Source organism: Camelus ferus, chromosome 9 (assembly GCF_009834535.1).
Source record: "Camelus ferus isolate YT-003-E chromosome 9, BCGSAC_Cfer_1.0, whole genome shotgun sequence".
NCBI classification, from domain to species: Eukaryota; Metazoa; Chordata; class Mammalia; order Artiodactyla; family Camelidae; genus Camelus; species Camelus ferus.
The window spans coordinates 77,401,741-77,414,532 of record NC_045704.1 but is presented as its reverse complement, the minus strand read 5'-3'; the positions used below and the strand labels follow the sequence as shown (position 1 = coordinate 77,414,532).

The window sequence follows — 12,792 nt, the reverse complement described above, 5'->3', positions numbered from 1 at the left end:
TGCGAAGCCAAGTTCCCACACTTGGCAGGGCATGTCCCAGGGGCTCAACCGAGACCTGGGACACAGTCCTCCTCATGCTCCACATCTGTTTTCCTGCATCAAAGGGAGGCTTCTCTGACCTTCTTGTGTCCCTTTCCCCATCATAAGATTCTGGAGCATACAATATCTATTTCACTCATGTTCCCCTGCTACATTCTTGAACCTGAGGCTTGTATTTATGTTGTCATTTTATCCACAGTCACATAGCAAGTGCTGAACATCTACAAGTGCTTGATAAGTATTTGTTGCATGAATAATTGAAGTCGCCTTGTGGAACTGGATTATTGAGTTCATGAAGGTAATGCTGAAAAGCAACTTCTTGTAGTAGATATTTATTGAAAAAAATCCACGTGTAAATGGACCCACACAATTCAAACCTATGTTGTTCAAGGGTCAGCTGTATACTCTCCTCCTCCTCTCTTTCTTCCCCCTCTTCATTTTTCTTCTTCTATCTTTTGCTGCCTCTTGGACCATTTCTTATCTCTCTATCCCTGATGGACTGTTTCTGAGGATCTGCCCTTTGCCTCCTTCTCTCACTTTTGTTCCTGTGTGGTTTTTAAGCTTGCCCTTGTGTTGATGTCTCCCTTGCCATTTTCTCTAGTCCTGATTTCTCTGGATTTTCCAGACTTCCATCTGTCTACAGGACATCTCCAGACTCTCAAACTCAGATTGAACTCATTTCCTTCCCTCCCCAGTTCCTTTTCCAGTTCATATTAATAGCATTCAATCTGGATATAAACCTCTCTCTCCACAGCTCTCAGATTAATTCAGGCAAAAAGTCCTGTGAATTCTACTGCTAAAATTCCTTAGTCTTAATTCAGGTTCCAGCCATCTCTCATCCTAGGATGGTCTCCCTGCTAAAGTGATCTTTCTTTAAAAGTTGGGTCATGTGACTCTTCTGCCTAAAGACCTCCCAGGAACTCTGCACTTTGAAGGAAGTTCAGTCTCTGAAGAAAACATTCAAGGCCTTACATACTGGAACTTAAGTTTCCTTCCAGCCTCATTTCCTGCGTCTGTACTCAACAAACTTGGCTCTGGCAACCCACCTGAAACAGCTCGTAGAAGCACAGTATGATTTTCACTCTCCAGGCTTCATTTCTGCTCTGCTCACAACACTGTATTTTTTTTCCCCTGTTATATTTTGGATCTCAGGTTCAGAATGTTGACTTATTCACACTGCATGGGTCATGACATACTATTGTAATTGACTGTTCCCAGGTCCTTCACTTGTTACGTTTCTATGCATTCCCTTATTCCCTATTTTCATTTCTCCTACCCTGGAACCTTTCTAATGTATTTGATGTCTATGCTTTTTTATATGTTCCTGTAAAATATGTTTCTTGTGTGTATGTATTTTGTTATAGGTCTCATTGTGTTTCTTCTTTTTAAATTTAGCACTATGTTTCTAAGCTCTGTCCACGTTGCTAGTCTGTTGCTTCTCATTGCTGCGTAGTACTCCTTGGTATACACTCAGTACATTTTACCTCTCCATTCCCCTGATAATGGACACTGAATATTTTATACCTGATCCCCTGGACAAGGCCAGTGTTTCATCAATACCTAACATAGCAGTTCTCAATCCTTTCAGACCCAACAATCCTCCTTAAATAACAAATATATTATAATGGCTGCTTTATTATTCTGCAATGAAATTCACAAGTAATATAACCTACTATGGTAGGCAGATTCTCAGGTAGCCCCCAGTGATGTCTACCTCCTGATATTTCCATCCTTGTGTAATCCTCTCTTCTTGAGTGTGGGCTGCACTCGCTGACTTCTGGTGAATAGCATAGGGCAGAAGTGATAGATGTCATTCCTAAGGTTAGGTTACAAAAAAAAAAACAAAAAAAAACCTGTGGTCTGGGATGTTCTTTCTGCTTCTCTCCCCCATCTGTTCTGAGAGAAGTCAGCTGCCATGTTGTAAGCTGCCCTATGAAGAGGATTGTGGCAAGGAATGGAGGGAGGCCTCTGGCAAGAGCCAGTGAAGGACTGAGGCCCTTAAACTAACAACAGGAAGTAACTGAATCCTGCTGACAACAATGTGAGTGATTTGGGAAGTGGATCCTTTCCCATCAATACCACAGATGAGATTTAGGCCCAACCAACACCTAGACTGCAACATAAGGGAACCTGAGCCAGAGATACCCAGCTAAACAGTACCCAGATTCCTGACCCACAGAAACTGTGTGATAAATGTTCGCTACTTTAAACCACTAAGTTTGGGGATAATTTGTTACACAGTAATAAATAACTAATACACCTAACTACCCCCATAATTAAAAAATGTTATGTCCCGACTGTAATATAAAGGTAAAATAAAGACAATAAATTAAATGTGTTTCAATATGTAAATGCTTAGGCATGACTGCACTAGAGGGTGTAATGATTTCAGAGGCTTGCATCTATATGTAGAGTCACCATGAATGCAAGAGCTACAAATGCAGACTGACTCCAGTGAGTATTGGCTACTGAAGTTGTTACAAGTGATATGGCTTTTCATGACACTATTTTCTGAAATGGCTCACAGCCGTTGGTACATTGCAAACAAAACAAAGTACTGTAACTCTCAAATTTCAGGGTAGTTGCTGTTTTGGGAAAACACTCCCAGTTCTTTCCTTCCTGTGTATCTTTCTCCCTTACTTGCACACAGAACCCTTCACTTATGACACTTCTGGTGACCAAATATGTGGGGTTTTCCCCCACACCAAACAATTCTACACCACCAGCTGGGTGTCCTACAATTTAACTCGATGCTGACGTTATTTACCTGGAGACAGTGTCAGATCCCACTAATTAAGGGCTTAGTCCCACAAGACTGCCCCCGACTTTAGAAGCAAATTACAAGTACTAAGTTCCCCAGGTTATCCACGACTTCTGTCCAACTTCGCTGCAAATCAGAGGTTCCCACGACCTCCTCCCCTTTGGATTTGGTTATTTCCTAGAAGAGCTCACAAAACTCAGGGAAACATGTTTACCAGTTTATTAAAGGGTATGATAAAGGAGCCAGATGAAAAGACACATAGGGCAAGGTCTGGGAGGGTTCTGAGCATGGAGCTTCTGCTTCCACGAAGTTGGGGTGCATTAACCCTTCAGGTAAGTGGATGTGTTCCCCAACCTGGAAGCTCTCTGAACCCCCTACTACTGGAATTGTTACGTCTTGTGTTGAGGTGGGAAGCCCCATAAAAAGACCGGCAGGACCCCCAGGCAGGGCCACTTATTACTCTCCTGCCAGCACCATCCAGTTCCCTGGCCCAGAGGCTCTATCTCACTTTTTGCCTCTGAAACTGCTTACTTACCCCTAAAATTCTATTGGTTCCCTGAGCTCACTCCTGATTGGTTATTTCCTTCACTCCTGATTGGTCCATTTCCCTAACTTCTGATTGGTCCTTTTGTAGTACTTCATGTGCATGGAGCGCACTCCTGATTGGTCCATTTCTACAAAATTTGTTCCTAAACAGTCAACTTTTGTTATACCTTATTTGTATATGATGTTGCAAAGTGTAAACTGGCAGCCTATAAAAGCCTGTGTAAACCTATAGCCGGGGTCCAGAGCTTGGAGTATTAACTCCCCTGGGCCCGCTGGCGTAATAAACCTGAGTTCTCCAACTGTCCCAGTGCTGTTCGGTCTCTGGCGGGGATCCAGGTTGCTGTCATAACTGAGCTGTAACACCAAGCTGTAACACATCTTTTCTGCAACATTTCAGATATGATCAGGGATCGGCTCCGTTTCCAATCCCCCTCTCCTCTGGAGAATTGGTTGGGGAGGTGGGGTGGGGGGCAGGAAGAGGGCTGAAAGTTCCAAGCTTCTAATCATAGCTTGTCTTTTTGGTGACCAGCCGCCATCCAGGAGCCATCCAGGAGCCCAGCCAGAGTTGCCTCATGAGAACAAAAGATGTTGCTAGTGCTCTTATCACTTAGGAATTTACAAGAGTTTTAGTAATCCTCTGTGTGTGTGTGTGTGTTGAGGGGGTATGGGGTGGATATCAAAGACCAGATATTAGAACAGGAGATACTCCTAGTGCTCTTACCAGTTAGCAAATTATAAGGGTTTTTAGGAACCCGTGCCAGGAAGGGGTGGGGATAGGGGTGGGGACCAATATATGTACTTTCTTACAATTGCATTCCTAGAAAATTCAGCATACCTTAAAGCATACAAAAATGCTTTGTGTTTGTAAGTTAACAAAGTTATGTTCTAGGCCCAGATAATTATGAGTAGATTTTTCACTCACAGGAATGTTTAGCAGGACACTCAGAAATAGTGTATCGTGGGGCAACCTTTCCCTGTGTGGCATCATTTCTTGCATTGCAGAACACCTTACATCCCGAGCTTTGGCCTTCTAAGGTCGGTGGTTTTTCCTAATCATTGTTCTGATTAAAAGAAACAAACCAAAACAAACCAATAACACCCACAAAAATTAAATCCCCAATCTAAGGGGTGGTAACACCCCCGTGAGAACTGCTAGTGAAGTACAATATCCCCAATAACCAATACAGAGCTTGGCAATAAATAGTAGTAGAACTCTAGGCTGTTGAAATTGTTTAAATACATCCCTGGCTAGTCCCTCAGTGATGCACAGCTTCGCAGTCCCAAATCAGGAAGCGTGATCCGATACGCAGAAGCAAATTCAGGGTGACAAGGAGCCACCCACCTTTTCTTTGCTAATTTTTAATTCCTTCTCCCCGAGAGGTCCTCCTTCCCCCCCGAGAGGTCCTCCTTCCCCTTCTAAGTACTGCCGGGGTTCTGCCGCTAGGCGGGACGCGCACGCTCCTCTCCCGCCGGCGCGGCCCCCGGCCCCCGCCCCGCCCCGCCCCGGCTCGGCGCGCGCCGCCGGAAGTGACGCAGAGGAAGTAGTAAAACCAGCTCGCGGGGAAGCGGGTGGCCGCTGGAGGTGGCTGGCTGATGGGATGGCAGATGAAGAAGAAGACCCCACCGTGAGTGACCACCTCTGTTCCAGCCCGCTTTTTCCCGTACTTCCTCGGGCACAGTAGCGGAGGCCGAGTTCAGAATCGGGTCTTTTTCCTAGTGAATTCAGCCGAGAGAATCAAAGACTTCACCCAGAGCTAGCCTTTCCCTTCGGATTCATCTTTTACTACGCGGGGCAGGGCGTGAAGGAAGAGTAGGAGGGTGACCTCCTGCTCTTTGATTTTGGTCCACATTTGCCACCCTTTGGAACACCTAGAGAATCATTTGAGGACAAAGCCGTTAGCGCTCATTATGAACCAACAATTCAACTGCTACCAAAATTATATACTTACTGTGAAGTAGTCAAAAAATAATGGACCGAAAGTCGGGGAACATGGATTTCAAAATCTTTCTTTGTGAGGAAGTTGTTTAATCTCGAGCCTGTTTTCATGTCATAAAATGGGGTTAAGTCTTACTTAAGGGAAGCAGTGCTTAGTAAATACTAGTTTTGCTTACCTTGATTCAGTATCAACTCTTAATAGTAAAACTATCTAGAAATAGGCCAGCTTAGTTGGTTAAAAAAGAGAACATATGGTCATTGGAACCCTTTCAGGAGAGGCAGTACGTTTGTTAGGGACATTGTAAAAGCCATTCCTGCATGAGTCCGAAGTTGGATAGTTTTTAAGGCCCCTAAAATGCTAAGGTTTCATGGTTTCTCGCTGCTTGCTTTAGGCTTTCTGGCATGGTATCAGTGTTGAAGATGGAGAAAAATGTTAATTATTAGAAAGTTAAATGCAGTGCTTAACATATCTATACATACATCTTGTAGTTTGAAGAAGAAAATGAAGAAATTGGAGGAGGTGCAGAAGGTGGACAGGGTAAAAGAAAGAGACTTTTTTCTAAAGAATGTAAGTAGTATTTGACAGTGATTTTACTATAGATAAAAACTTTTGGATATGTCCATTCAAAGGAGATTTATTGTTGTGAATGTGTATAGGGACAATATTCTCAGACTTGCCTTTAAGTTGTTTAACCTGTGATACATAGATAATAATGATCCTAACCCCAATTTATATGTGTGTGTGTGTGTGTGTGTGTGTGTGTGTGTGTATACCTTTGCAGCAGGGACTCACTTGATTGTAAGCCAGAGGCTATGTTGGATCCTGGAACAGATGCTGAGGGTAAAAATTAAGTTGGGGCTTTGGACTAAAGCAATGCATGAGGCAGGAGGGGCAACAACGTGAGGCAGTCTAATGGCACAGAGATTATAAGGTTTTGGTTCTCTGTTCTACTCCCTCAGTAGACAGGTTTGACTCTTTTTGGCAGCAACAAGAAGGAGAGCTGCTGCTACTACTGATGATCCAGGTGGGCCCCTGAAAGGCACCATGAGAATGTGCTCTCCACCTCTCAGTCTTGGTCCTTTACATATAGTATTGGTGAGATGACACATGAATACCTGGTTTATTTATGTATGCTGGTTCAGATGGAAGCATTCCCAAATGCTCTTGTAACTACAGAGTCAGGATGTCTTTTTTTTTTTTTTAACCATTCAGATCCCTTGCCATACCTCAATTTCTCACCTAAAGTTGTTCACCCCTTATTCCATTTCTGATGCTTTTTGCTCCATTCGTGTGTGGTTTTATTTCTTATGTCAGCATAAGAAGGGGATTCTTCCGCTAGAGCATCGCAGAGTGATGTTCACATAGTCAGTTCTTACCAGGAGCCTTTGTTCCGCTTGGATCGCTTTATTTTTGTGATGACAAGAATTCAGAATCTTCATAGCCTTCTCCTTGTCTTTTGTGTGTGTGTGTGACTGTTAATAGTTTATTTAACAAAAAAAAGTTCAATAAGAAAATGTACACGACCCAATTTTTATCACAGCAAGATGTGGGGAGGGAACATGTGGAAGCAGCTGATTTCTCTGGTAGGCACAGCCATTTCTCATGCTCGTTCCAAGGCTTCTAACACGGTGATACTATCTCCTCGTATTACCACCTTTCCAGTGTTGTTCCGTTGCCCACTAGTTGCCATCTCCACACATTTATCTATCACAAGAGTCATAAAGGGGTTAAGTCCCCACAATATTCCTTGGTCATGTCTGCCATCATTTAATTTCAGTGATAACTTCTTGTCCATAAATTCTTCACCTCGGGAGGGTGAGCTTTGCTCATGATTGCCACTCGGTGAGCTCGAAGATGCCTCCAAACAGAATTCATGCCACACTTCACACTCGCCTTCTCCTTGTCTTACCTGAATCTTCATATATCATACTGACCAAGATCTGTTCTCCTAATTCTTTTTTCTTTTTAATTTTTGCTAATAAAACACAGAGTTTCAAAGCATTCACTTCTATTTGTTTGTGTCTCTACAGACCCTTTAACCAAATACAGTTTACATACTTCCCTAAATTTTACCTTTTCCACCAAGTATATTTCCCTACTGAGAATTCTCCCCATCAAAATGTAAATAACAGAGTATCTTCCTCAAACATTTAAGGAAAAGTATTAAGTTTACAGTGGAGAATCATGGCAGACATCACTTTAGCCAAGTGATTAAAGTTAACATCACCAGTAATATATGTTGACATTATGTACCCCTGATACCATGCATTAAGGAGTACGTCATCTCTGTGGTACCCTTTCTAATCATGAGAAAACATCAAACACAAATTGAAGAACATTCTACAAGATAACCGACCTGTATTCTTCAAAAGTGTCAAAGTTATGAAAGACAAGGAATATCTGAAGAACTGTCACAGAACAGAGGAAACTTAGGAGGCATGACAGCTAAATAGTGTGGGATCCTGGACCAGAAAAGGGACATTAGTGGGAAAACTGAATATGTTCTGTATTTGTACCAGTATTAATTTCTTAGTTTTGAGAAATGTCTTTAGTTATGTAAGATGTTAACATAAGGGGAAACGATATAGAGATTTGGGAACGCCATACTATTTTTGCAGCTCTTCTCTAAGTCTGAAGTTATCTTAAAAAAAAAAAAAGGACAAAAATAATTTTAGAATCCAAAAAAGAGGGGAGGAAATACTGGCTCCTGTTTTTGTTCTCTCCCTCCTATATCTGGACCTGAGGGCGCTTGCCAGAATGAACCCTAGGGATACTTCTCTGTCCTGGGCTGGCTTCCAAGTCACCACTTTGTTTTCTTCCATGGGCTGGTCTACTTTCTTCATAGATCTACTCGTTTTTGCTTCTCCTAAATAGGAAATTATTCCCAATGTACTCATTCTTGCCTTTAGAAGTGTTCTAGGAGTTCCTTCCTTTTTTTTTTTTTTAAATGTAGAACTTACAATAAATTGTACTAGTTTTCAATGAATGGCTTGATGAATTTTCATGCATACATACGCTTGTAACCAACAGTCAGACAAGATACAAAACATTTCTAACATATGACAGAGTTTCTTAGTATTTATATACCTCTTTGAGAATCTGATAAGGGTTGATTCTTCTTCTCAGAAAAATGCACACACACAAGTAATGTATAAAATTTTTGTATGGAATTTCAGAAGGGTTCCAGAACTCCTCAAAACTTGTCCATGGACTAACTGGGAGTTTCTAGGCTATAGGATAAGAATCTGTATGGATCCCATCAGCCCTAAATTACCAAGAAGCGTTGTGGGTAGGAATATAGACTCTGGGACCAGATCATCATGGGTTCAAATTCAGGTTCCATCTCACTGTGTGACTTCGGGTAAATCACTTAACTCTGCTTCAATTTTCTGTGTGCAGTGGGGATAATGATAGTTTCTACTTTAAAGGATTGTTGTGAGGATTAAATGAGCCTAAGACAGTGCCTGGCATGCAGTAAGGGGTATACAAGTTTTAGCTATTAGCAGTTAATTTTAATACTCTTTATTAGACTTTCCCTCTCTTTTGCATTTTCTGTGGCTCCTTCAGATGAAGCCTGAAGGGCTTTGCTAGCAGTTGCTTTGATCCAGGGAATGGAATGTCAAGATTCTGTATAGTAAGCCCTTTGCTTTCTTCTTTTGATTACCCTTTCTTCCTAGAAGAAGGTAATTGGAGTACTTTCTCTCATGTTTGGTAGTTATCAGAAAGATTTTCGCTTTCTTTTTTCCAGTGCCCCACTGCCCCCCCCCCCCCGAGAGAGAGAGAGAGAGAGAGAGAGAGAGAGAGAGAGAGAGAGAGAGAGAGAGAGAGAGAAAAAGAGAAAGAGAAAGAGAAAAAGAAAAAGAAAAAGAAAGAGAGAGAAAGAGAAAACTCTCCCAGTAAAGGCTAAACCATTGCTACTCATCCTGTCCCTGCCATGAAGTTTCCTACTTAAAGGTATTCTGGGGTTGTTGGTGAGTAGATAATAGAGATTAGTGAAGGAATATTGATGTCAGGGTTCAGTAGCTGGGAGGGAAGGGGATTTCCTACCTAGGGAAGGTTATGAGCAGTGGTTAAAACGTTTTACACCAAAATCCATACTTGGCGATAGTAAGTACAACGTAAATACACTTTGATACTAATATTTTCTAACTTGGCTTAATTGTAATTTGAAAAAAGTATTGGTCAAATTGTCAGATTTGTTGAAGTAAACAAAAATGGTTGTTCTTTTACAGTACGATGTATGATGTATGGGTTTGGGGATGACCAGAATCCTTACACTGAGTCAGTGGATATTCTTGAAGACCTTGTCATAGAGTTCATCACTGAAATGGTAAGTTTTTTTGTAATTGGTCTTAGTTAATTGAGGAATAGATCTGAAATTCTAACTTTTGGATAAGACTAGAACTATGGCATTCTTTTTAAATAAGCTATCCATTTGAGTGCCTGTTTTGTGGATATTACTGGTTACTATTTATCATTAAGGTTGGAGAGAGAGAGAGATATATATAAACACACACATTTACACACACACAATATACTCTGTCCCTTCCTCTGAATTTTATTTAGAAAGACATAATTATAAGATCCTTGAATAAAATTTAAAATATTACTTATAATCCCATCATCCAACATAAATTTCCCCCTTCCAGTATTTTTATAAAGATACATAGTGTTTTCAGTAGTGTTCATCATAGTAAACATTTTTTTACTCAGTTTTATAATACATATTTCCTGTGTTCTAATTACAATTATTTTAATAGCCACATAAACTTTATTTAAATTATTTTCTAATATGTGTAACCATTTCTCTGTTTTTTTTTTAACTGGATAGATAAGTTTGAATGACCATATTCATGAAATTTCCACCTTCTTTGGATATGTTCACAGGGATGGGGGTTGAGTTTGGTTGTGTTAAGTTCTTAGGAATTTTTACTCTGGGTTTTAGATTATTTCCTTCATACAGAAAAATAGAAATGAAGTTACTGGGTCAGAGAGTGTGCATTTTTAAAAAATCTTTTTCTGCTTATGAAAGTAATATTGATTAAATTTAGAAAGTATTAAAAAGTGTAGGGAAAAAAATGAAAATCTGTAATCCTTCCATTAATGCTAAGATTTTGGTGAATATCTTTTTGTCTTTTTGCATATATTTTCAAACTTTATAAAATTGAAATCATATCGTATATAGAGTCATGGAACCTGCTTTTTTCACGTAGGTAAGTCCACAGCATTTTCCCTGTATCATTGAATACTTTGATGTTTTTGATGGGTTCATTATATTAACTGACTAGATGTACTCAAATTTGTTTGTCCAATGTCTTATTAAGTATTTAGTTTCCCTTTTTAGTTATTAGAAATAATGCTATGATGAACCTTTGTTTTTGCACAGTATGAGTATATAATGATAAGGGATGATATTTCATTTAAGGAAACTCCAATATTTATCAGCTGCTGAGATACAAAGTTTAAATGAAGTGGGTGGTTACAAAACTTATGATATTATTTTATACAAACAGAGACAAATTGCATATATCAAAACACAAAAAAGAAACACCAATGAATTTGATAGTTTTAATGTCCTTAATATTTAAAAATATCTATAAAGCACTGAAACTTTGCTAGTAACAGTAGAAAGTGGACAAAAGACATTAATAGAAAGACAGTTCACAAATGAATAGCTATAATAGGTCAGAAAAGAAAGTCTACAAACTCACCAGCATTAAATAAATGCAAATTAAAAGGATAAAATATTAGACTTTTAAAAAATTAATTGAATTTAATACGTTTCTCTGTAATAGACTCACAAGGCAATGTCAATTGGAAGACAAGGTCGTGTACAAGTTGAAGATATCGTCTTTTTGATTCGAAAGGATCCAAGAAAGTTTGCTAGGGTTAAAGACTTGCTTACTATGAATGAAGAACTGAAACGAGCTAGAAAAGCATTTGATGAAGCAAACTATGGATCTTGATACCTTTTATACTTTCTGAAGCTTCATTGTCTTCTGGGGAAATCACATTTAATAACTGTATTTTTCACAGTAAGGTCCCGATATCTAGCCATGTGAATGAAAGATGGAGAACCACAAAGTTTTCAGTCTTTATTTTCATGTCTTTGATATTAGAGTGATATTTGAGCCTTTAATTGCCTGCCATTATATACCATACTTGAATTACTTATTGGATTTTAATGACCACACGTATGTCAAAGTACCCTTGCAAACCATTCAGTTCCTTCTGACTTTTGACCATTTAAATGAAGCAGTGTTTATATATTAGGTGTATTTGTGCCATTGTAGGCTGTACTGTAGCTGTTTAAAACTTGAAATTTAAAAGGCACCTTTGACTTCATGATCACTCATAAAGATGTGTTTTATGTATTCTAAAGTTTTTAGACTACAGTATTCTGAGAAGTTATAAAAAGGTAGTGAACTGATTTGTGTTTCTTTTAAAGAGAAAATGATATAAGAAAATACAGCCTTTTGTCGGAGTGTTTATTTGTCTTAAGATAATTTGTTTTAATACTCTTTAGATAACAAGAGTGATTTTTAAAAATTTTATTTTTTGAGAAACTGAAAGTTTTATGTGACTCCTTTTGTGTTGGAAGGCTTATTTGATTTAAAACCTTTTGGGCTTATAATATACTATTTGTCAAGTTTTAAGAGAACTCATTTTCCTAGGTCCAGATTAAAGCTTCGAATAGTAAGTGCTTTCTGTAGCAAGAATGGCATGGCTGAAAAAGCTGATGGCAGGCTAAGCATTTGCATTAATGTTTTATTAACATATTTGTTAGTACTTGTTCACTGTGGAAATGTGTTCCTGACTAAAACCATATGTTGCTATGGAAACCACTTTTGTAGTTCAGGATATACAGGTTTTGTGTGTATTTAGCTTATTGTATTATTCTTGCACTTAGCTTAAAGAAATGATTAAAATTGTGTTTAAAGGGATCATTGAATATTACTCTTTGTGAAACTGAATGTTTTGTGTGCTGCTTTGAACATTATCTATGAATCAGTACTTAGGAAAATTTTACTTTCCTAACCTATCAATACAAGGAATAAAGTATGAAAAATTAAAAAAGATGAATACTTGAATTTGACTATGTGATTTATCAGCTTTTCTCCCCTGTACTGGTAATAGAATTCTAGCTGCTTAATTTCACTAAAAACTTTTTTTCTATATTATTCTTGTAATACTCCTGAATTGATAATGGGATTCAAGATAGCTGGGCTGATATTTTTGTCATTTAAAAAAGCAAAAACCAATTAAGAAGCTACTTTAGTCTAAACTGAAATCAAGAATGAGAGTGGAATAATAAAAGATGACTCCATTACTATTTTTGCTATTCAAGGTCTACTTCACCCTATTAGTAACTTGTACTCAGAGACTTATACTGGGTCCCTGTCATAGGCAGCTTAGACTGCCATAACAAAATGTCAGACTGGGTGGCTTGAACAACAGAAATTTATTATCTCACAGTTCTGGAGACTGGAAGTGTAAGATCAGGGTGCC

At 39.0% G+C, this 12,792-nt stretch overlaps 1 protein-coding gene and 1 pseudogene across 1 annotated transcript; one reads left to right on the top strand and one right to left on the bottom strand.

Annotated features, from left to right (window-relative positions):
- The first annotated feature begins 4,868 nt into the window (after nt 1-4,868).
- TAF13 (TATA-box binding protein associated factor 13) lies at nt 4,869-12,374 on the top strand. The gene is made up of 4 exons (XM_032487247.1): nt 4,869-4,971; nt 5,772-5,850; nt 9,516-9,613; nt 11,079-12,374. The coding sequence occupies exons 1-4, from the start codon at nt 4,945-4,947 to the stop codon at nt 11,247-11,249; spliced, it is 375 nt and encodes a 124-aa protein (XP_032343138.1). The 5' UTR covers nt 4,869-4,944; the 3' UTR covers nt 11,250-12,374.
- LOC116665936 lies at nt 6,884-7,113 on the bottom strand (annotated as a pseudogene).
- Nucleotides 12,375-12,792: the final 418 nt, after the last annotated feature.

Coding starts and splice junctions, on each gene's coding strand:
- TAF13 (XM_032487247.1), top strand. CDS start 4,945: ATGGCAGATGAAGAAGAAGACCCCACC. Junction 4,972..5,771: donor ATGAAGAAGAAGACCCCACC/GTGAGTGACCAC, acceptor TACATCTTGTAG/TTTGAAGAAGAAAATGAAGA. Junction 5,851..9,515: donor GAGACTTTTTTCTAAAGAAT/GTAAGTAGTATT, acceptor GTTCTTTTACAG/TACGATGTATGATGTATGGG.